At 40.9% G+C, this 21,909-nt stretch overlaps 1 protein-coding gene across 3 annotated transcripts in view; it reads left to right on the forward strand.

Moving 5' to 3' along the window:
* The window catches only part of ncam2a (neural cell adhesion molecule 2a), a 442,781-nt gene that overhangs the window by 299,721 nt on the left and 121,151 nt on the right, over positions 1–21,909 (forward strand). For all 3 annotated transcript variants that reach the window (XM_080297694.1, XM_080297695.1, XM_026160119.2), the window contains 3 exons: positions 8,567–8,773; positions 14,692–14,835; positions 17,215–17,352. In XM_080297694.1, the coding sequence (XP_080153820.1) occupies positions 8,567–8,773; positions 14,692–14,835; positions 17,215–17,352 (489 nt within the window). The remainder of the gene's footprint in view (positions 1–8,566; positions 8,774–14,691; positions 14,836–17,214; positions 17,353–21,909) is intronic.

Here is a 21,909-nt window from a genome sequence, read left to right on the forward strand (position 1 = left end):
TGCTGACAGTGGGGAAGGGAGCAGCCTATAGAAGAAGGTTTCCAACTCTCCAAACAAATTTCAAGTAAAAATGATAAAGAAAACTCAGCTGCTCTGCTAAGCGTGGCTGTGTAAGTGTGCATCAATTACATTTGATTGACATGGACCAACTCCATGTTGGTCCATGAAACAGCTGTTAATGCAAACTGCACAACTTTCCCAGTCGAAGGAAATGCAGTCAGCTCGGTGGGATCCAACATGAGCACGTCATTTTTGAGAGTTCTGTTCTTACTTTTTTATTAGGAAAGTCACTTTAATTACTTTGGAATAAGATGTTATGCACTTTGACGCACCAGGTAGTGCTTAGAAACATGAAACCCAGTCTACTGTCTACAGTCATGAGCTGTGTCCTAATTCCTAGGCCACATCCTTCGAAGGACTTGGCCTTTGTGGTCTACATGGGCCGGGTCCTTCGAAGACCGAGAAGGCCGGAAGGCTTTGAAATGGGACGGTCTAGCCTTCAGATTTGCATCACCAGCTCAGCCAAACCGATTTACTCAGGAACAAATAAAACAATGAAAAAGTCAAACATGTTAAACCTGAGTAGCGAAAGACCTGGGGTCTGAAAACGATGTGCTGGGAGTCCGGTGTTCTCGCCGGCTCTAGTGAGCCTCGACCTCCCAGTCAGCTATCGAGCTGGTGGGTAACAGATGTCTCCGAAAACGTCAGAGCACTTTTGCAAATATGTGATGTCTTGATGAATCGAGCAGATATTTGAAGTTTACACAGCTACATTCTCGCCTGAAAATATGCTAAAAGTTTATTTTGTGACCCAGAAAGAGTAATATTAAAACTAGATAGCTGCTGCCATTGTTGGAAACTGGAATTGGCTGGCCGTGCTATGAATTCTGGGATAGGTTGGGCCATGAAGGATACACCTGACCCATCCTTCCTTGTCGGACGCATTTGAAGCAGCCTTCGTCGCCTGGCTGTAACATAATCGGCCTTCAAATGCGCCCTCTGAAGGATGGGGTCTAGGAATTGGGACACCGCTATGGTGTTGCTGCTGGCTACAGTAATGTCTGATCCCACCACATTCCCACCTACCCGATAAAGCTCATCAGCTAAGTTTTGGATAACTTGTTGACAGAGTCAAAAGATCTGGAGCAAACCTGACTCAAGTTTGCTCCATACCTAGGGTTAGGGTTATCTATTTTAGATAATTGTGGTTTTAGGCACTCCTTCAGGGAAACTGTGAAACTGTAGATGCAGTGTCTGTGTGTGTTTGTTATGGCACAGCGGTGACAGAGTTCAAGGAAAACCTCGGCACTGCCTTGAGAACTTTCTTTGTCCCCACTACATTTGCCCAAGTTCCCCCTGAGGCAGAGACCTGCTGGTCTTTGAAGGGTCACGGGGGCGATCTTGAAACAGTGAAACAGTAAAAAACCATAAAGCCTCTTTCAGATGCATTGCTACTCTGGCACTGCTGTGCTCTGAAACCCATTATTCCCTATGGTCTGTGGCACGCATGAATGCTTTTTTACTGCATAGACCAAAGGAAGTGCAGTCCAAGTGTGCCGTCTGGGGAGCACTCACAACTGCTGTACATTTGCACAACTAAAAAATGAAGAATTACAGGACGCAGGTGCAGATTGTGCACATATATCAGAATTGGCTAGTGTGACAAAAATGTTTGGCCATGCACCCAACCTTGTAGTAAATCTTGTGCATTTCACTTTATATGTGAAAGAGCCATTTCTGGTACACCCAAAGAACAGTTTGTTTGTTCCATCAGGTTTGGCATTCGAAACTAAAGATCCAACATATTTGCAAGATCAAATATGAAGACCCTGCTGTGCTGATCCTTTGTTAATAAGGGAGCGGCTAACATAAGCTATTGTAGATGTGAGGATTTTTATGCTATAGCAATGAGGACAGTGTTCAACAGCTGTAAGGTTTATACATCACTCAATAATAAATCCCAACATTTCTTTAATTATATTTAAAGCAGTATGACTAATGTGTTTTCATGTCTTATGTAAAACAGGTTATGATTTTGTGCGATAGTTGAGGGTTTTCTCCAATAAACCAAAATGAGTGTTGGAATGCACTCTCCCTGCTCTATGAAATATTCACAAAGGGTTAACCATCCATTTATCAATGCTCAAAGTCCAATTTAGACACTTATTGTGAGGATATTTATGGCCCAGGTTAAAGTTGACTAGGATTATACTGTGAAGGGATGAAGTACGAATAATATGCAAGGGTTTAAGTTATTAGGAAAGAGCAATGACTTAAACAAGACACCTTTAAGGAGGCTGCTGGTCCCGTTTTAAATAATAATTTTATAATAAAGACTTTCTATAAAATTAATGAATATATATCAAATACATTTCCCACTTGTCCTGCAGGTGGTCTGTTTATCGTTCAAGCTCGGGTCCTCTACCAGAGGCCCGGGAGCTTGACATCAGGAACAGAAATGTTCCTGATGTCGTTTCTGTGATCTGCTGGAAACACTCCGCCAGTTTGGAGACTCCTGTTGCCTTCACCCTTCACATCTTCTTTAGCTCCTCTATCCTGTCTTCAGCTGCTGCTACAAAGGTCAAGAATGACTAGATCTGTGAACTTTGACCTTCGTAGTATTTCTATTACAGCTAATTATCACATAGATCATTAATGCACTGGCATTTTCACCAAACTCTTCTAAAACATAGACCATTGACTTGAGAGTAAATGAAGTCCTATCTATTCAGTGACCTTTGCTTTAAAAAGAGAATATGAGAGGCAGAATTAGCTCTTATTAATACACAAAAGAATAAATTAAGCACATTTTCTTTCAATAAACTTACTCCATAAAGATGACATTCAGTGGAGTTTTTATTTGAGACCATGAGATGACGGGAGACAGCGAAGACCTGAAGATCTCACAGGTCAGGAAAAGCAAAACAAAACATGAATGACTGAAGACTGAGAGATATGAATGATTCTTGTAGAAATAGTTTGGACTAAAATAAATCCTTTCACAACATTATCCATATTTTGGAAAGCCATTCTGGCAATGTGTGTGTGGATGAAAATGGCATTGCTGGCTATGGTAGATGCTTGTGTCTGTCGTGCTTTGTACACTGTGCTATACATGGGTGCAAATAGCCACACTGAATATTCATCCCAGGTACAAATAGTATTGTTGCCAACTGACAGTGCTAATTGCATTTACCTTTAAAAACAAAAACAACACCCACCAAAAACTCCCTCATTTAATTATTGCTAGCCCATTGTCACTTTAATGGGCTGTTTTTTTGCTAATGCAGTCCCGAACCCGTGAAAACAGGAAGCGTGAGTTTTTTTGCTGAACTGGAGAAAACTGGCAAGACAATAAGGTGAGAAAGCCAAGGATTATTACCAAATGGGAAGATTTGTTTGGATGGTAATTATACATTTTGAGGAAATGGTTTGGAAAAAATGCATGCTACATTAAAAACATTACTAACACAGTATCTACAAACCATAATTAAACTTTCCTTTTAAAATATTCAGAATAGTTTATTTTATCTCTTTAAAAGTAAAATATTTTGTGTCCAGTACTTTTACGGTACTTTACCAGGGATATGATGCAGAAAATGCAAACTGAAATGACTCCCAGTGTCAGTATTGGGTTCACAGCATAAAGCTGCGTTCATGCCATTAAATAAAAAAATTCAGCCCCTTTATTCATTTCAATGAGGCTCTGAGGGAGAGTTGCAAAGGAGCCCACTGCAAAACGTTGGACCTTTTTGTCAAGAAATAGGTGGACTTCAGTCTTTGAAGAAGTGCCACTAACTAGTGCAAATACTTCCTGCACCAGCAAAGAGCTATTAGACGAAACCTGAAAAGTGCCAGCCCTAAACAAAATAAACTATCTACAGCAGATGAAAAGTATCTATTTTTTTCGCACGACAATGATCCCAAACGCACTGCCAATGCAGTAAAAGCATACCTGTATAGAAAAAACACGAAGTGGAACACCATCAGTCATGGATTGGCCTCCCCAGAGTCTGGACCTCAACATTACTGAAGCAGTGTGGGATCATGTTGACAGAGAACAGAACAAAAGGCAGCTTTGATTACCCTTCAAGAAGACTGGAGAACTATTCCTGACGACTACTTAAAGAGAAGTTATACACTTTATTTCCATGTAGTTTTGTCAGGTTTCAATAGATTGCTTCACAGATTTCTCATTTTTCAAGCAAAAGATATGAGAGGTGCCTAAATGTCAATTAAACATTTTGTCTCATTAATGTCCATTCAGGAAGATGTAAATTTCTTAAAACTTGGGAAATTATTGCCTGTTATTTGAAGACACTAGCACAATCATGTCAGCAAGACTTTCCAAACTATTTTAAGTGTCATTAAAAACAATTATGACTTATTAGTATTCAATATTGTAACCAGTTTGGGGGTTTTTTACAGTTGGAAAACAAACAGCAATAACGACACCTACTGCAGCTCTTTTCTTCTTATTTGAAATTAACCTGGACTCGTGGCGTGACAAATAAGGAGGTGGATAAATGGGTGTTTAGGTGTGTGTTTAACCTCCCATGTGACTGAAGTGGCAGAGAGCCAGAACAAGTGTTGGCTGCTGCAGAAGACAGGAGACAGCTACAAAAGCAACCTCGGTAGCCTGCCGAGATCCAGCAGCTAATGTGTTTCTCCATGTTTTCTTCAGATAACCAAAGCAGGGAGGGCCACATCCCTCGTCCCAGTAGACCTGCATTTTCCCAGTGGCTAGACATTACAGAGTAGACAGAGATAGATATATAACCAATCATTTTGATACCAAGCGGCACACATAAACACGCTGACCGGTGAGATTCTTTCCCTGGTCAGCCTTTTACTCTGCTGCTATCTACTTCCCTGGAGACCTAAATCAATTTCTACCAAGACCCCAATGCCAGGTGCTGTGGGAATCTGAGAGTGTTTAGGCTTGTGCTCAGCTAATTTTGGCACCAAGAGGCCTCCTTAATCAATAATCTACCCTGTGCAGGAGCTGAGGAGATTGCTTCGGTATTTCTTTCAGCTGCTCTCTCACTGCCAAGGAGGACACAAAGCTTTCCGCTTGTCCCGGTTCCATCTGAAGGGTCACTTCTTTGTGATTTTCAGGATTAAGCTGTCATTCAATCACAGTGCCGCAGTAGACGTTTCGGTTAGAAAAAGTGATCATTGTCTTACCGCACAACATTTAGAAGAGACGGTCATTGTCTTCCAGCAGAAATCAGTAATAACACCAGAGATTATGCAGATTTTCAGAGCTGTTCGACAGAAAATTTCCACAAGCTATTCATGCAGTTGTAAAGACGCACAGAGGGGAGGCAGGGCTGAGCGTGAAAAACAGGGCATCACGCTCTGCACTCCTGTCTTCTCAGATCATCTGTGAAGCAAATGGCCTGTCACCACACTAGCTGCATCAGTGTGAGCATATTTAACTGTCTCTGCTGTCAACAGACTGTAAAATGGAAAGTGCTGATAACGTTGGGATACTAACAGGTATAAAGAGACGGCCGCGGGGATGCTAGACGCTTATCTGCTCCCCACAAGCCTCCGGTCGGAAAGCCCGGGACGCTTGGTGCTGTAATGTGATTTGAGCAACACTCGTGTTTGATTGCCTCATCAGATTTGTTGGCTTTGAAACTAATGAGCAGCACACGCCAAGCATGCAACGCTGATGGTTGTTGGAAACATGTGATGATGATCGGAGTTGGGGTATGTAAGCTGGAGCCAGCGTTTTGGAAGCATGGATATCAAGAGGGAACTTTGTTATCATGTACCTTCTTGTGTTTGTGAGCCATTAAAATAGATTTTTATCTAAGCTCTATGCTCTTTTTATAATCCGCATATTTCCCTAGCAAAAATCCAGTCATACCTGAAGCCATCCCCTCACAGTTACTCCTGCCTGTTGTGAGCTGAGCCATTGCAGGCCTCTGATGCAGGCTGCTGTGCACCTGAATGATAAAAGCTTTGCTCAAGGGCATCTTACAGACAGTAGCAGAGAGGGGGGGAAAGGGAATTCTGACTGTCTGCTTTCTACTCCCTCTTTCTGAGGGGTCATACTGCCGTTTTTCTATTATGATATGATGTAACAGTGTCTGCCATTTCTATTCTTCCTCTATCTTTTGTTTCCTAACTGGACAAGCCTCTGTCTGTATCCTCTCTTGTTCCAGTCTCTGCCTGATTGATGGGCCAAGTAATGGCCCTCCACACTGACACTTTTATTTGCAGAATTTACAGGCAAGCAGCACCTGCTGCGGGCAGATGGTTCTATCATCTCCTACAGTAGCCAGATGAGTTCATGTTTCACAAGGTACATATGGGCGCCATTTTAATCAGAATTCAGGTTAGCTTTTCAGCAGGCCTACTGCTTGCACCCATGTTTAAGAATCTATCCGTGTTTGCAATCGTAGGAGTGCTGTGCATAAACACAGGAACAAGAGTGGAATTTATGGACTGCATATGTCCCTGTTCCTGTACAGAGTTATTAGCTATGTAAATCCAAGATTATGACATAATCATGTAATTTCAGCCCGTCTGTTCGCTAAACTAGTTCCAGCAACGACAGTAGATGGTCCTCAGCTCTGCAGAGCAAACCAAACAGTACCAAGAAAGTACTCACATGTAATATCTAATGAAATAAAGGGTATTCAATTGGGATTTTGACCCCCTGCGTCATTTTTACTATATGAAACCTAACACTTGTTCTTTAATGATTTCAAAAAGTAATGTTCATTTTTCCTCATGTTTGCTCATTGCATCATGTTTTTTCACAAGTTTTCTTGTGCTATATTTGTGGATGTTTCACTACATCCAAACAGGATGAAACCGTCGCAGATTCTGTGGAAAAAAAAGGTGTGCTTATTTTAGCATAAAAATGGCAACCAAGACAAGTCATGGGCACTTTCAGTTTGCCAGGTTGTGTCGAAAACCGAGTGTGGACTATAGGAAGACAAAGAGCTTTGGGTTTTGGTGGCATGGATGGAGCCACAGAATCACTGTGATACTTTGGTTAAATCAGTATTTCTGGATACAGTTCAAAAACCAAATCATCTGTCAACTAAATTCAATTTTACTTATGCAGAATGAAATCACATTAGTAGTTGCCTCAAGGCACTTTATATCGTAAGGTAAAGATGCTACAACAATACAAAGAAAACCCCAACAATCAAACTGCCCTCTATTAGTTAGCACTTGGCGACAGTGGGAAGGAAAAAATGCCTTTTAACAGGAAGAAACCTATGGCAGAGCCAGGCTCAGGGAGGGGCCATACATCTCCTGTGACCAGTTGGGGGGTGACGACAGTTACTTAGTTACGCTAACCTGCCATCACAATCAGACCTGTTCACATTTAGATGATGAAAACCAATAGAAATACCAACAGAAATATTTCTGTTGGCTTATTTGATGAGAGAGAAGCGTCTTATTATATTTTGTCTCCAGATGCACACCGTTCTAATGATGAGGACTTTGAAGATCCATCTTCTAATAGCTCATCTCTCCCCTAGTTATTCATTTACCCAGGGTTAAATAACCAAGAATGAGTTTTGGATCTGCCAAACGAAGCAGTTGAGTTGCTTCAGTCTAGGCTCAGTGAGGAAAACCTCTTCCTAGCAACCAGATTTTCTTTTTGTAGGCATCATGTGAAAAGTCTTTGAAATGGTTGATGCCTTTGACTATTGTTTTGATGCTGAATGTCTTTTGGGTACAATGGGCTGTTCATTGACAGGTCAAAAGCAAGCTTAAGATGTGCCCTACAGCATAATGGCAATTACTTTGCACCCATACTAATTGATCATTTTGTCCAGTTAAAAGAAACCTACAAAAATATGAAAATTGTACTGGAGAGGCTGAATCACATTTTATGAATCAGCTGAAAATACGTACAATAATTGGACCACTTTGTTGTTTTGATGCTTTGATATTTTTGAACTCTGATAATAATGACTAGTTTCCAGAAAACATTTTTAAGCAGGTCTGAAGCAGCTTGCAGCCTTCATGTTTTCAATTAAAATAATTAGTTGATTTTTATTTCAACATAACTGTAAAATTCAAGTTAACTTTAATGTTAGTTGCTGTGGAGCTACCTGGACTACTCCATTTTCTGTTTGTGGATGCTTCAGTTGTAAAAGTTTCACTCTGTAAAAGCTTGTTTTTACAGAGTGGGTGGGGACACAGTTGTGAGCAAACTTAGTTATCTGCTACAGGTTTTCCGGTATAGCCATGCCAAGTAAATGGTACTCAAAGGCAATCTGGTATATTTTCACAAGCAATCTTGAGGCTTTAAACTGCTGAAACTGTTGCAGCTTCTTCTCATTGGATTCATTTTGAAATACATAAAGCTGCTGAAGGTCAAGAAGGTGCAAAGTATGCACTTAAAACTGCCCTCTTTATAGATCTCATGTGTGAATGTGAGTAATCATGAAAACTGCTCTTTCTCAACGAATGAATGTAAACATTATGCTGTGTTGTGACATAATCTTTACTTTGCCGGTCTAACGGAGTAAAATACACTCCTTGTAATCAGTTTATTTGATATATCTCCTTCTCTCTCTGCTCCTAGCTATCGGCGAGCCGGTCAAGTTGGAGTGGTATAACCCCCAGGGCGAGCGCATCGTGGCCTCTAAGCGAATGGCGCTCCACACAGAAGCATCCAGATCCAAGCTCGTTATTTATAATGCCATCATCGAAGATGCGGGTATCTACCGCTGCCAGGCCACCGATGTCAGTGGTCACACTGAGGAGGCCTCCGTTGTGCTGGAGATCTACCGTAAGCTTGATAACACACACACTAGCTGACACATTTACCCACAGATGCTCTGTGTTTGCTTCCTAAGGAGATTGGAACATAAGGACACAAAGAGAATAAACATCTCACATTAGCTTTTGATCACCAGGACAACCAGCTGATTCATATTCTCTCTACCCTCTCCACAGCCACAAGCTGCGTTAGCTCTCTGTGTGTGCACATGCATCTTAGAAACCTAAGATTTCTAAGATGCATGTACCTTTGACTTTGTGTGTGACTGTGTGAGTTAGACTGATTCTTGTGATTAAATTATAATGACGGCTAGCAATGCCACAGGATTTAGATCCTGTCAGGAATAATGAGAGATCGGGCACTGACTTACCTGCCTTGCTGACCAATCACTATTTCCTGGGAAAAAACTTAATGTTTTGCCCAGGAAATAGTGTTGGTGTTTATAGGCCTTTTTCTTTTTCTTTTTTTTTACTGATTCTATTCTAGCAGTAATCAGTGAATTTGCATCTTTAAATTGTTGTTCAGCAAGACATCCGACTGAAACCCCACTAGCTTATTGCTGTGATTTAATTTAGAAATAAAACGAGAAAAACATGTTGGTTTCACTAAGATCATCTCCTGGAGCAGGGAGCTTTGTGCAACTTAGGGAAAATTACAATGTAGATCTAAAAAACACAAACACATGTTTTATGCGGATTTAAGTGGAAAGGAATTCAAGCTAACAAAGCCTGACAGGCATAAAATAGCATTTTTACACCAATAAAGTGATTCCCAGAACTATTAGCTGGAAACTTGGCATATGTGCGGTGTGTACTTAAACAGTTTGGGGACATTGGACAAGTGGAGGACAAAAGAAGTGTCAAGCCTAAAAACAACTATCTACAGCAGATGAACTGTGTCTAAAAGTCATGTCCTTAAGAAAAGGACATAAATAAGAAAAGACCAGCAAAAACCCAACACAGGACCTGAGAGATGCATCTAGCCCTTCAGCTGATCCATCCACTGTTCACTGAAACATCAGGAGAAAGTATTTCAGTGGAAGGGTGGCTGTCAAGGAAGGGAAACTGGGAGAAAAGGCTGATTATCAGTGGCAACAAGTCTGATGGCGCGATGAATCCAAACTGGATATTTTTGATTCAGAAATCATCAGTTTATAGAGAAGAATTCAAGTGACAGGTACAACAGTGAGGGTCTACAGCCATATGTAAAACACGGTGGAGGCTCTGTCATGGTTTGAGGCTGCGTTTCAACCACCGGTGTTGGAGATCTTGCCAAAATTGATGAATTATAAAGACAGAACTGTATCATCAAATTTTGATCAACCATGCAGTGCCATCTGGAAAGTGTTTCATTAGCATTAGTTTTGTTTTTTTTGTTTTTTAGCAGGAAAATGATCCCAAATGCACTACCAGTGTAATAAAAGCACACCTGGATAGAAAAAACACAGTGGTACACTATCAGTCGTGGATCGGCCTCCCCAGAGGGCCCGGTGGCGCCAGTGTCCGGCAGCTTCGCCTCTGTCAGTGCGCCCCAGGGTGGCTGTGGCTACAATGTAGCTGCCATCACCTGTGTGTGAATGGGTGGATGACTGGATGTGTAAAGCGCTTTGGGGTCCTTAGGGAGTAAGTAAAAGCGCTATACAAATACAGGCCATATACTGTATCTATGGCTGTATCTGTGTAGAATTAGTATTAGCCTGCTATTCAAGAGAATTTGGTGTCAAATCAAGGTGTGAAGTCATTTAGTGGAACACTTTAAAGTGGGTTATAGAAATCCAAGTTTTTTTATTAGTCTATTGACAAAATGCTTGCGAGAGCAGGGTTCATATTAAAAAAAAAAGATCATAGGTAGAACTCTCTCTGTTCGCAGGTGAGAGGACAAAGATTCCAAAAGCTACAAGCACAAAAGATAACATAAGAGCCAAGTGACCTCTGAGGTGTGAGTCTTTGATCAGGAGTCTACACAAAGTTTAATTGGAGAAAACGTACATGGATTTGATTCCAGAGCTCACTCACACACACACAGTTATATGTACACACACTCTGGAAATCATCACCTGCTGTGTGGCTGCCTTTTCATCCTCTCCCAGCGAACCATTAGGGGAGACATCACAGCTTCAATCACACCTGCCACCACTCAGCCTTTGCCTCATTCAACACATAACCAATTCCCCAAAATCATTGTTTCCATGGTAACCAGGCATCACTCACTGGGGTCCTCAGTGTAGATTCCATGAGCAGCAGGCGGATGAAAACCACCCTAAAATCCAGCCAGGTGTTCTGCCAGCGCACAGTCGGAACAGGCGAGGACTCCTCTGCACGGTGCACAGACCTGCGTGCTGCAACATGTTCTACATGAAATTCATGACCTGTGGGAGACCAAGTGTTGACATCTTCTCCGCAGTTGCTGACTTCTCTATGATGGCCAGATGTAATCATGCAGCACGGATTGTCAGATCAGTTTGGAATTAAAAGCTGGTCCACAGTCTGATGAACAAAGCAGTAGCTAGCAATGAGTTAGTGGCCAATCTTGTGCTAACTCACATTAAATTTAGTACACACATGTTCCCTGAGATGGCAACTAATTAATTCAGGGATCCTCTGATTCAGTTTTTTCCACCAAAGCCACAGTGAGGTTAGTATTTCTAATTTTAATTAGAACTGTAAAATCTAAAAGCAAATCTTGCCATGAAATTTTGACATTTGAGTCCTAAACAACAAGAAAAGTTAAGTAACCAATTTGCTTTTTATCTATAGTCATTTCAAAATTTGTGCTTCTTATGCACCATGGTTTATGGCCAATTAGCTACAGAAAGTGATACTTGGGAAATTTTAGCAAGATAACATATTTAACACTGATGCTCTCCATAAGAACATTATCTGGTTAGCATGTACATTTGTCAACGTGAGAATGTAGCATGCTAGGATTGCCATTTAAGCAGAAACATTGCTGTTCTGTGTGCTGTGCCTGCTAGCTTGATTTCTGTTAGTACTCCAGTGTAATGCAGTATGGTTGCTACTATATTAGCACTACTGTTTGAGCCACTCCTTTTTTTTTCATTTTCTGAACAAGTAGCTAGTCATATTTGTGGAGGTTTTTCAAAGTTGTCTTTAGTGACTGCCAATAAGCTACCGTATTCTTAAGGGAGAGAAATAGGGTAAATTACAAAGAAACAGACTGAAAATGAGTTGCAACAGGTCTTATGGACTGATGAATCCAATCGTGGTGTTGGAGATCTTGTGAAACTGATGGAATTACAACCACAGAAATGTACCATCACATTTTGATCCAACATGCAATACCATCTGGAAAGTTTCTGGTTGGCAAAAATAATCCCAAACACACTGGGAATTCAGTAAAATCAAAGCTGCATAGAACAACACACAAAGGAACACTATCAGTGATTGACTGGCCTCCCCAGAGCTCGGACCTCAACATTATTAAAGCAGCATGGAATCATGTTGGCAGATGAACAGTTAAACTTTGAATGTCATTCAAGAAGCCTGGAGAACTCAGTCAGCTGTCACATTTCGTGAATGTATGCAACTTCTTTAACAGTAAATTCTTCTGCTAATGAAGAATGACGACATGCAAGGTCACATGTAACACATGTTATCTAGCTGTTAGCTAGGTAGCATAGTAATTGTCAATCTCATGTCCTTTTACTCACTGAAAATAGTTAGTAATCCCTCCTCTGTTGCCAACTAAAATGGAATCCATTAAGGCCTATAATAGTGTTCCACCCTCCACACCATCAGGGTATTTATATTGTACTGCAAGCAGTTTACCTGTACTTGTTAGCATAACCAGACTTATGCAGTCAAAATAGTATAAGTAATGTAAGCATCAAAGTGATTCTTATTTCAAGATAAACCCTTTACTGTCACAAAATCATGAAAACCTATTTTGGTGACAAAAGCCGCAACATCAATTAGCTGGTGTAATATGGTGCCGTTTTCAACTGTATTCAGTGACAGAAAATTCATAGTCATTATAGAGTGAGCCAGTACAATGTCTAAGCCTTTCATTTCCTGTTAGTTTATTAATGGACAACGCAATAATGCTGCACAAGCTCATTTTCCAAAACCAGCTAATTTGGCCGGAACACACAGAAACAAATCTGTCTCACATTTGAGGCAGGTCCAGGGAAATTGGCTCGTCAGCTTATCAGACAGTTATCTTTGCAGTGATGTGTCTACGAACGACAGCAAAGAAACTCCAGAGTACTGAGTACATTCTCAATTCGCCAGTGTCAAGTGTGCAGTAGAGTGTTACTCCAGAGAGGATGTTTCCCTTACTGATTCTCTTGTAGAGCAGCACGACTACAAAAGAGACAGGAAATGGATACAAACAGAAGGAACAAGTGACACCAGAATGTTCAAACCTGAGAGGGAGGCAGAGGGGGAGAAAGCAGATTTTGCAAATAAAAAGAACACATATGGAGGGGAGGGTGGATGATAAGAAGCCAACGGAGTGAATGACAAAATCACGCAAAGGCATCCTTGAAGTTAATGAAGACACTGAGATGCCAGACACGTTCACAGGCGGAGGATGCAGCCGGGGAGTGAAAGCTCATTTTGGGGAGCAGCCTGGCATAAATCACAGAGCAAAATGCTAATGCTGAAGCCTCACTAAGGGAAGGGACTGATACAGGAGCTGTAGCTGATTTATTCACACCCTCACAATATAGCACGCAGGTGATAGCAGGTGGTTGCGGCGCTAGCAGAGCCAGCCCGAACACACATCAAAAGCCAAGGAAAGTGGGGTTCGACGAGAGCTCGCGTGAGATCTTTGTGGGGAAATGCTGGTCCAAGAACGGCGTCCTCGTAAAACACCCAATGTTTGCCAGGAAGAGGACACAGCTTTAAACAAGCACCAAGGGGAACCTATTAAAGAATGCTGAAACCAAGATGGAGTGAATCAAAGCCTGCCTGTGCTTTTGTCAAATTTTGCAAACAGTAAGGCTGCAGAATAACTCTGCTCATTGATTCTTTTATAACTGGCAGCAAGTTAAAGCGAGTTACTTTTTGCTGTCACCTGGTGCTGTTTCATCACACTTGCCTTATCTGTGTCCCAGAAAAACAGTCAAGGAGGGATTAAGCTTTTGCTTTGTTTGATTTTCAGAGTAAAAGCTCATCGTCAGTTTGCACTGTGCATAATTTTTCTCCTGCGTGTCTTTCCAAATGCTTTCGGTGGGAACCAATGGGCATTATTTAACATGACAGCTATGCTTAATAACGTGGTTGTTGTGCACACAAGGGGTGTTATTGAGAATTCAAGCACTGAATGTCAACAGTGAATGTGTGCACGCTGGGTTTGTATAATATTATAGTTTTGAAATAGTCCTATGGATAGCAGTGTTGGTCTGTCACACTGACACAATGATGTCACCTGTTGTATGTGAAGTCCTGTTAAGACACCTCAAACTCTGAGTTTTTTATGTTTGTAGTGTCTTGGATGAGGTGGATCTGATTGGCAAACTTCACATTCGCTGGTTCTTCAGACATGGAAGGAATGCTCGCCTTCTATCCTGTCTGTACCCATATGGAAAAGATACAAACTTTATAAGATTTATATATATCTGTCTTGTGTAAAACTTGTATGAAAAGAATATAAGAGTGAAAACAGATATAAGATCCCTTGAAAAATTATATAATGAAACTTGTATGTTTTGGATACTTACTAAAACAATGTATGAAAGTAATGAGAAAGTGGCCACTTTCATGAGTAAATCATGTAAGTTTTTACTATTTCTTTTCCATATGTGTAGTCTGCAGAGATGGGCAGTAACGCGTTACTTGTAACGCGTTACTGTAATCCGATTACTTTTTTCAAGTAACGAGTAAAGTAAGGGATTGCTATTGCAAAAACGGTAATTAGATTACTGTTAGATTACTGTTCAATCTCCATCTTGTTTGATCTTGCAGAGAGGCTGACATTCCAGGATGTTCAGTCACCGCAGGAGTTCCGCTATGGTGAGACAGCAGAAGTTGTGTGTGATGTCATTAGCTCCCCGGTGCCCGTGGTGGTGTGGTACTACCAGGACAAAGAGATCACTGAGGAGCACCACAGTAAGTTTTGCCCCCCCCTGATTTCACGTATAGACTTTTTTCATTACATTTCTTGGTTTTGTTCTTTTGTTTTTTTTAATTGCCGTGGGAAATTACATCCTACTGCTCTGTCATTTGCAGTGACCAAACAAAGAATGGCTTGTTAGGTTAGCTCAAAGGTATTCAGAAGGCCTCAAGATCAGGGACACAATATAAAGTTATGTTTTGGGATGTGAAGTCTGAATTACAGTAGGTAATCAAAGATCAGTATCAATGACTGTTCTTTAAAAGTAATTGAGTTGTAATTGCCCAAAATTTGAGAGGCTATATACTGTAAAAATATAAATAAAAGTAGAATCCAAAGTTTTTCAAATCTTGTGAGCACAAAACAGAAAACATATCAAGTGTTTAACGTGAGAAAAATGCACCATTCTAAGGAAAATATTTGCTCATGTTCAATTTGGTGGCAGCAACTAGTCTCAAAAAAAGCTGCAACAGGGGCGACAAAGGGCGATTAAGTAATGCTAAAAAGAAACAGCTGCAGGAACATTTTTCATGTGATTAGGTTAACTGGTAACAGGCCAGTAGCATATATAATATAATCCTGGTAAAGGTTTTTGTCCACTGAGAGTAGTAAAGAGCAGTTTTCTACTTTATGCATGAATACATGATACATCGTTCCTGTCAATGGTCACGCTGATTGAGTTGCACGCCCACAAATGTGCAAAGTCCCAAGGAGAAGAAGATGGCTAACAAAACAGAAGTAGGAGCCTCCAGTGCTGAAAACTACCTGCCTAATAACACACAAATATTTAACTGTATTAGGCTAGTGCGTGACCAATACAGGAGACCGATAGCGGTATTCAGTATTTTTTTTCTTTCAGACACACAGAAATACAGTTTCCTGGCATTGGTTATATGTCGTTATTCATTTTCTCATCCTCTGGCTAAATCTGCTTAAGTTATCTGTTTTTTGTTTATAAGCATATAATGTATCTGTTTAATCTTGTGTTAAAGGTAAATTCCTGTTAAAAAAACAAAACATATATATATATATATATATATATATACATACATACATATATTGTTTTTAAGTGTGAAATGCTTTTGATCAAATCATCCCAAAGTCTCTAGTCAAAGAAAGTACTTGGATAAAGTACCACTGCTTAAGTGTGAATAGTCAGTGTGTATAGTGATATTGAATATTTTAGTAATTTATGGTAATAATAAAAGTTGCATGTGAGTGATAATCTCAAAAGGATTGCATGACGAATGTAAATATGCCAAAAACACTTAATTATTGAGAGGAAAAAAAGCTTGTCAGTCTCAGCCTGCCCAACTGTTTCCCTCTCTCGGTCATTGAAAAGGCTCACTAATGTGGCAAAAATTCAGGTCTCTGGGAAATGCTATTCCCTTCTTTTGTGTGGATTCACAATAAGACAAAAGTCTAAAATTCTATGAATAGAAACCCCATCAGCCCCGGAGGGAGGCGTCTAACTCAGACAGAGACGATGTTAACAAGCAGCTGAGAGGACGGATTATTGAGCAGTTGGATAGCGACATTCGAAGATACCGCTTCCCATGAGATAAAATGCAAACCCACACCCTGCATCTTTTGGGAAAAAGCCAGCTAATGGGTGTATTTATGTGGCACTATTGTCTATCATCTTCCATCCTATTCGAGGGAAGGCTGATGTATGTCATTTATGAAGCTCTTTCTGGTAATACCACCCTTTTCAGCGCTAATAGTGCTAAATGTCAGAAGAGTAGTCTACTTAATATTAAAAGAAAAGAAAGATTCACTTTCAGTAACAGTCTTCCCTGATAGAAAGCAGGTGCTGCAGACTAGGACTCATTATTTTCGTCTTCGCCTCTTCCCTGATTTACAACTCTCTACACCGCTTCCCCATCCTTCTTCCAGACAAAACACATGCCTGAACAGATTAGAAAAAGTGACCCCTTGAATCTGTCACGGTTTTTAATTGAAATTCAAATCTTCAGCAGCAAGGTAATGATGAAACATGGAGAAGAATGTTTTTTTTCCTTTAATCATTTCACTCTAATTACGCTTCGTGGTTATAAATATATTTGCTTGGGAGAAATGAGATAGAGGCCCGAGCAATCCCGGCCAATCTCCCAGTGGCCACAATAGGAGACTGTGTGGAACTGTAATTGCGCAAGTGTTTATCTGTGTGGACTTTATCAGGTAAATGTGCTGAAGAGAAGATTGACAGTCTAACTACTGAAGAGTGGAGATGGCAATTTTCTCCCGCTGTTTTTCTAACTTTCCTATCTCGCTTCTCTCCCTATCGTATGCTGTTTTTCTTTTGTTATTTCCACTCTCCCCTTCTGCCTTTCTCCGGCTGTCCTTCTGTCCTCCTTTTCACGTGTGCTGTGAAGGCAGGTTCCAGGTGTTGCCAAACAACAACCTGCAGATCCATCAGGTGACCAAGGCTGACGAGGGTGTGTACCGCTGTGAAGCCAGCGTAGAGGCACGCGGGGAGATCGATTTTGTGGACATTGCAGTGGTGGTCAATGGTGAGTGAGGATTTTTTTAACATTTACTTGAATTCGTGATGACATTCTGATGTACAACAATAACAGATTGTTTAAGGTTATTTCCAGGATTTTATGGACAAGAGCAATGTTGAGGTCTAGCTGCCAACGGACCACAATAACCAAGATTTCTGCAGTAAAAAATCAAGTGTGGTCTACTGGCATCTTCAGGGAGGACACAAAACTAAAATCAGGGTAAATGGGCAAGGACGTGCAGACTGAGATTCAGTTCACCCAAATAAAAAATATCCATAGTGCTAAAATCTTTGTTTTTCCTAATAGTCAGTGTAATGGCTACAAAACAGCTGATAGTTTAGTGCTGTAAAGTCTGAACATACATACAGATCTGGCACAGTCCTGCTTGTTTAGCAGTTGGAAAGTTGTTGTAGATTAAAATAGACACATTGCTGATACATGCTGACATATCGGGGTGCCAGAACTTCAGTGCAATTTAACAGTGACGGTTTTGTGTGGATCTGTGCTCAGTATAGCTTGACAGTTGGGGAATTTGTCAGTGACAGATTGGGAAAAGTTTAGCAATGTGGATAGCAAGCAAAATTAGCTTTTTTAATGGATTAGGACGATGGAGGGATTCCCCTGCTGTAATTTCTGCCTCAGCGTTTCCAAGGGTGTGCTGGAGTTATAACATTGGTAGAATTTTTAACTCGATACCAGTAACCAGGAAAAAACAAATCACAAAAATTATGAGGCCTTTAAAACAAAAGATTACAACAGCAAAGAATAACAAGGGCAACACTGTGTTGTGTATATCTAAAGTGTCCAAATATCCAAGTGTAGTAACACAGGTATAAGATACGGTAAAGCACTCTGGAACACTCTTGAAATACCGCCCTTGCTTGACTTACCCCCCAATAGATGGTTATTAAAGGAATTCAGCTGTACCCATTCCAGTTACAGATCCCCCAACGAGTTCGGTATTGTTATTTTTCATCATAACCCCTCTGAACTGAGATTGGGTAATTTGTGTGACTGTTGGCTTCCTTGGATATAGTAGCTGTGTCCAAGGGTTCCTCTACAGGATTAAATCCGGATTCCTGGTTACTCATGGCCACGATGGCACGCACATAAAGTACCATCAAGAGATGATTGGGCAGATATTTAGTTTAATTCAATTCAGTTCAGTTCGAATCAGTTTTGTTTATATAGCATCAAATCACAAGAGGAGTCAGCTCAAGCCACTTTATGTTGTATCATACAGGCCCTACAATAATACAGAGAAAGGAGAAGGAAAAACTCGCTTTAAACAGGAAGAAACCTCAGGCAGAACCAGGCTCGGAGAGGGACAGCCATTTGCTGCGACTGGTTGGGGGTGACGACTAGGGATGGGTATCGTTTAGGTTTTATCCGATACCGGTGCCAAATCAGTACTTTTGAAACGGTGCCGGTGCTCAAACCGGTGCTCAAACCGGTGCTTAAAGAATGGAGAACACAAAATTGGTCCAAAAACCTCTCATGTTCAGCTGTTTTTTGTAAAAATATAACAATGTTAGCCTTTTCTGCAGCTATGGGGCATATATGGTATCACTCTTGGCTGGAAGCAGTGCTTAAACAATGGAAAAAACACAAACTTTGTCCTAAACCTCTCATGTTTAACTGTTTTCCACTTTTTCTTTGGTCATTTTAGCCTTTTTGGCCAGGGTGAAGGGAGTATCTGCCATCAAACAAGAGGACAGCCGCATGTAACTACTAAGGTGTTTGCTAGTTCACCTTACATGCATTAATGTAATAACGTGGTTAGCCTACTCAACGTAAATTAGCTACTCACGCAGAGAAGAACGGCTGCTGCCACCATCATCCGTCATCATTTCTGCTACACTGGCAGGGCTAGGGGCCAGGACTCTCCTCTTCGTGTTTTTGGGGGATGTTGCATAACAGGCAACCCACCCGCAGTAGATGTGCTCGGTGTGAGGTCTCGCAGCAAGCTATCAAATACGGCGCATTTCTGGGCTTTTAAAAAAAACGCTATGCGTTGCCAGGTGTTTCATCGGATTTGAGGTGTTACCTCCTTTGACAGTATCACAGTATCAGCTTAAAGCACTTGTTGCAGGCTGCTGAGTTTGCATATTTTGCTGTGAAGTACAGCCAGACTTTTAACCGCTTAGCCTTGGACATTTTTAATCTGTAGCTCTGCTCTAACAGAACGTATGTACCTGGCCCCGCCTACTATCCTCGGAAACGTAAAATGATTCGCTAGAAGTGTATCACAGCTCAGGAAAAAAAAGCACCGAAATGTGCGCTGCTTTTCGGTCTGGTTACTACCCATCCCTAGTGACGACAGTTACTTAGTTACTCAAAACTGCCATCAACAACGAGACCTGTATCACATTCAGATGACATACCCTCTCTCATCCTACCGGTTGAGGGGAGGAAGACGAATTCAAATGGGACAGAGATGTCTCATTTGAATCTCAGAGGATTCTCTTAGATAGTGCAAAAATCAAAAAAACTAAATCACCAGTATTATTAGACTGCTGGGCATCTGTGCTGCGGGTGACTTGACATCATATTTGGACTGGTACTTATTTAGTGCTTTTCTAAGTGCTTGCTTACTGCAAGCCTCATTCAACCATTCACACAAGTGCTTTAATGTTAACCAATACTTTAATGTGTATCCAATACTTTGACTTGGAGACTAAAGGAGCCAGGAACTGAACCACCAACCACTTTTGTTTTATAGCTATTAGCCAACATTGTACCGGTACTGACTACAAACTCAGCTTTGCAGATTTGCAGACCATGCTCCTGCACACATAGTATCAATAGATTAGCATACATTAAGGCATGAATTTCCTCTCTGCAGTATTGTTGTTGTTGTTCTCAAAATTCAACGCCTTTCATTCTTTTCATTTTTGGACTTACAAAACCTTAAGGGTTGCAGGTGCCCAAGGTTAAAAACATAATACATGATCAAGGTTAGTTTAGCAGTACCGTTTCTCTGTGACTGCAGAAAAAGATAAAATATAACAAGGTATCATTCGTATAATTAATTAGCACTAATTTGGTTCCTTTAATTTTTTTGTTTTCTAGTTTGTTGTTGTTAAGTCTGGAGACTGGGGGTAAAATAGCTGCATCCTGTAAGCTGTCAGTTTGTTAACAGTTACTTAAGATTAGTAGAGTATTATAGCATGAAGCTGACATATTTCACTGAGTGTTTGCAGAGTTTTGATCATCTGCAGAGTGAAGGCAGTGACTCTGAAACAGCTCCTACAGTCGTGCAGCAACTCATATGAAAATTCAGGTTGAATGCATGGACCTGTAGTTGTAGTATCAGAAAAGAGCTGTCAGCTCTGACAGATTCAGTTTCAGTGAATTATAAATACTTACTAGCTGGTCTACTGGCTACTATGGGGTGTGGTTTTAGTTTGTAATTCTCTCTGTTCTTTAGTATGATTGAAAATTTTAATTAGCGATGCCTTCGGGCTCTGTGGCCCCAAAAATCAAAGGATGTCATATTAATTTTCTCATTTGTCCTCATCTACCGTGAGTCACCTGAGACTGTTGAGGTGATTGAAATGTGATTTTACTACGGCCACAAGCATCTTGTAACGGTTGAACAGCTGCAGTATTGTCTCTGCCTATGTAATTCTCTCACTCCTAATGTAATAGCAGATCAAGCCTCCGCCAAAAACTATGAATTGCATTCAATTTAGCACACCACTTACCTCACTTCTGAGGAAGATCCAATAAGCTTGCTCAATGAGGCACGACCTATTATTGCAGCGACACGACACTCGCCATGTGGTGCTGAGGCGACCAGACCTCGCTAAGCATCCTAACTCCGTAAGGGAGCCACACCCAGAGGGAGATGCATTAAAGTGAACTTCACTTTGCCTCCAAGAGACTTATTCTGCAAGTCTGTGAAGACTTTTAACATTTTGCATGAGTGAGACAAAAGCTGCACCATTTGGTCCTCATGAAATATATAAAGCACTTAGAGCTAAATAAGTCTTCTTGAAACTAATGAGTTTTGGTACGGTACCACTAGACTAGGGGACATCTGTTACACCAGCGCCTTTGTCTCCTTTTTTTCTGAGCACTCGAAATGTTCCCTTAAAGCTGTCCACCTGGAAGTTAGGAAATAAAACTGGATGATTCTGATGCAACTGCTCATTCACGATATAAACTGTAAAAGTGGGCACGAACAATGATATATCCTCCATTAAGATGTTGTCTACCATTTTAAATCGTCAAGTCACATTCATTTTATTGAACGGGTATGTGAGGAGTGAGGACTGCTCTTTCATCAATAGAAAGATTTTGAAACTAGTGATTAAGCTAACCTGAGGAGTCGCTACTTGCTGGTCATTAGAAGGAATGCAGGTTTATAGCACTTAAGAATTGATTTCACTATACAAGCAGTACTTCTTTTCCTCTTGGTGCCACGAACTGACCAAAATCCAAAGTACTGTCAAATGGGGCTCAAATGTTACTTTACTCTCTCTGGTGCAGAGCTGGGTTGTAAACCATCTGCTATTATTGGCAGTTTGGACTAAACTGACCACTGTTGGCCATAAGCAG

The sequence above is a fragment of the Astatotilapia calliptera genome, chromosome 23 (assembly GCF_964374335.1).
Source record: "Astatotilapia calliptera chromosome 23, fAstCal68.1, whole genome shotgun sequence".
Classification (NCBI taxonomy): Eukaryota; Metazoa; Chordata; class Actinopteri; order Cichliformes; family Cichlidae; genus Astatotilapia; species Astatotilapia calliptera.